General features: G+C 45.8%; 1 protein-coding gene across 1 annotated transcript in view; it reads right to left on the bottom strand.

The window, feature by feature from the left end:
- LOC107087414 (collagen alpha-1(XII) chain-like) overlaps window positions 1-1778 on the bottom strand; it is a 177562-nt gene that overhangs the window by 40761 nt on the left and 135023 nt on the right. Inside the window, 1 exon segment of the mRNA XM_015378984.1 lies at window positions 1088-1369. Within this exon segment, the coding sequence (XP_015234470.1) occupies window positions 1088-1369 (282 nt within the window).

Below are 1778 nucleotides of genomic sequence, written 5' to 3'. Positions count from 1 at the left end.
GGGCTAACGTTAGCCCTGGCTGTGGTTAGCCTCGGAGGTCCACTGGTTGCCATGGTCCCCTCAACATCTGATTTTTTTTATCACGCATTTTATTAAATCAGTAAACAGGCCATATATTGAACGTTAAAGTTTAATGTTCTCGCCTGAAATGATCTTAAAATGTATATAATCATATGTACATACTCTGAGCTCTGTGAGCGCTAACCTGGCAGCTGTTGCTGTTGCAGCAGTGCATGCTGGGACAGCTGTCAATCTTGAGAACAGATAAGTCTGCTCTGATGCATGCTGGGTAAAGAGGGAGGGGCGAGAACAACATCCGGGGACTTTGTCCGTTCTCCGTCTGCTGTTCTGGTAAACAGGAACAGAACTAGCGCAGCGGCTGAGCCCAGGAGAACGCACAAGTCCCCACAAAGACACACGGAGGAGGCCGTATCATGCTGTGGGAGGCGAAGCGGGTCGGATGGATGGAGCTGAATCCAGGAAGAAAAGCTTTTTCTGAGACCTGGGACTGAGAACCAAGCAGAACCTCCAACCAGAGACGGAACTGATGGTAGAACGGCCTAGTTAAAGTCCAGATCTCCAAACAACTGTTGGATTCGCACTGAGATTAAAAAACTCCCAGCTGGACTCTGAGTGATAATGAAGAGTCTGCTGATTGGGTTTGATTCAAAGTAGCTGAAAACAAAAGCATGCCGCACTTTTCAGATTGGAACCAGGACAAAATGGCTGCGCTTCAAGTTTCACTTGGCGACGGTCTGTCTTTGGATCAGGATATGGTGTGGAAAAAGCCGGGTCAGAACCAGAACCTTCAGTGGGAATCAAACTACAGACTTTTTAGGCCTCAGACACAAAAGTTTTGTTTCATTTGACGGTTTTAAACGTCTCCAGAAAAAGAAAGTATTTTATTAACTGAATTACAGAGAGTGGGGTTAATGATTGGTTCTGGAGGCTCTTTTGGGAAAAATCTTTTAAAGACAGATTTAATACTGGATCCTAAATCCTGAGCTAAAAAACATCCTGACCTGCTTCTGACCTCTTGGTGGAAATAAATGTTTTTTCTTTGAGCTCCTGCTGGAGTAAAACTCACCGACTCTGAGGGTCTGACTCCACTCAGGGGGGCGTACGCCACGCGGTACTGCTGCACCAGACCCGTGGCTGCCTCCCAGCGCACGTTCAGGCTGTTGGGGCTGGGGTTGTACACCTGGATGTTCCTGGGCGGCGTCCGTGGAACTGTCCAGAGAGGAGGAGACAGAGTTAGGCCGACAGGAGCAGGTGAGCCGCAGTTTCACCAGGATTCACCGTCTGTGAGAAACGGTGGAGCAGCATTCCTCTAAAAGCCTCTAAAAGTGGATCCAGATGTGAAGAACCTCTAATAAAAGAGCGATGAGACGCTTCAGGAGCCATTTAGAGGAAACCTCCACAATAACGCCGTCGGATGCAGCGCCGACTCTTTGTTTGGGTTGGACTCGGTTCCTGGAGGTCCGATCAGAATGTGACGGACCTCCAGGGACCGGAGGAACATCATCAGTGCAAAAAACAAAAGCAGCACAAAAAAAAAGATGTTGCTGCACAAACAGAGAGATTGACTGAAAGCAGAGTGGAGTGAATTTGTTTTTAGTCCAAGTTGCTTTTTTTTCCTTTTCATTCAATTTATATTTTTACAGTTTTACGCCTTTTTGCAGATTTTATATTAACAAATACATTTTTTCGCAGATTTTATATTTTTACAGTTTTACGCCTTTTTGCAGATTTTATATTAACAAATACATTTTTTCGCA

Source organism: Cyprinodon variegatus, unplaced genomic scaffold, assembly GCF_000732505.1.
Source record: "Cyprinodon variegatus isolate N-32 unplaced genomic scaffold, C_variegatus-1.0 Scaffold183, whole genome shotgun sequence".
Lineage (NCBI taxonomy): Eukaryota > Metazoa > Chordata > Actinopteri > Cyprinodontiformes > Cyprinodontidae > Cyprinodon > Cyprinodon variegatus.
Note: the sequence above shows the minus strand (reverse complement) of the source record. Positions and strands in the feature narration are given on the sequence as shown.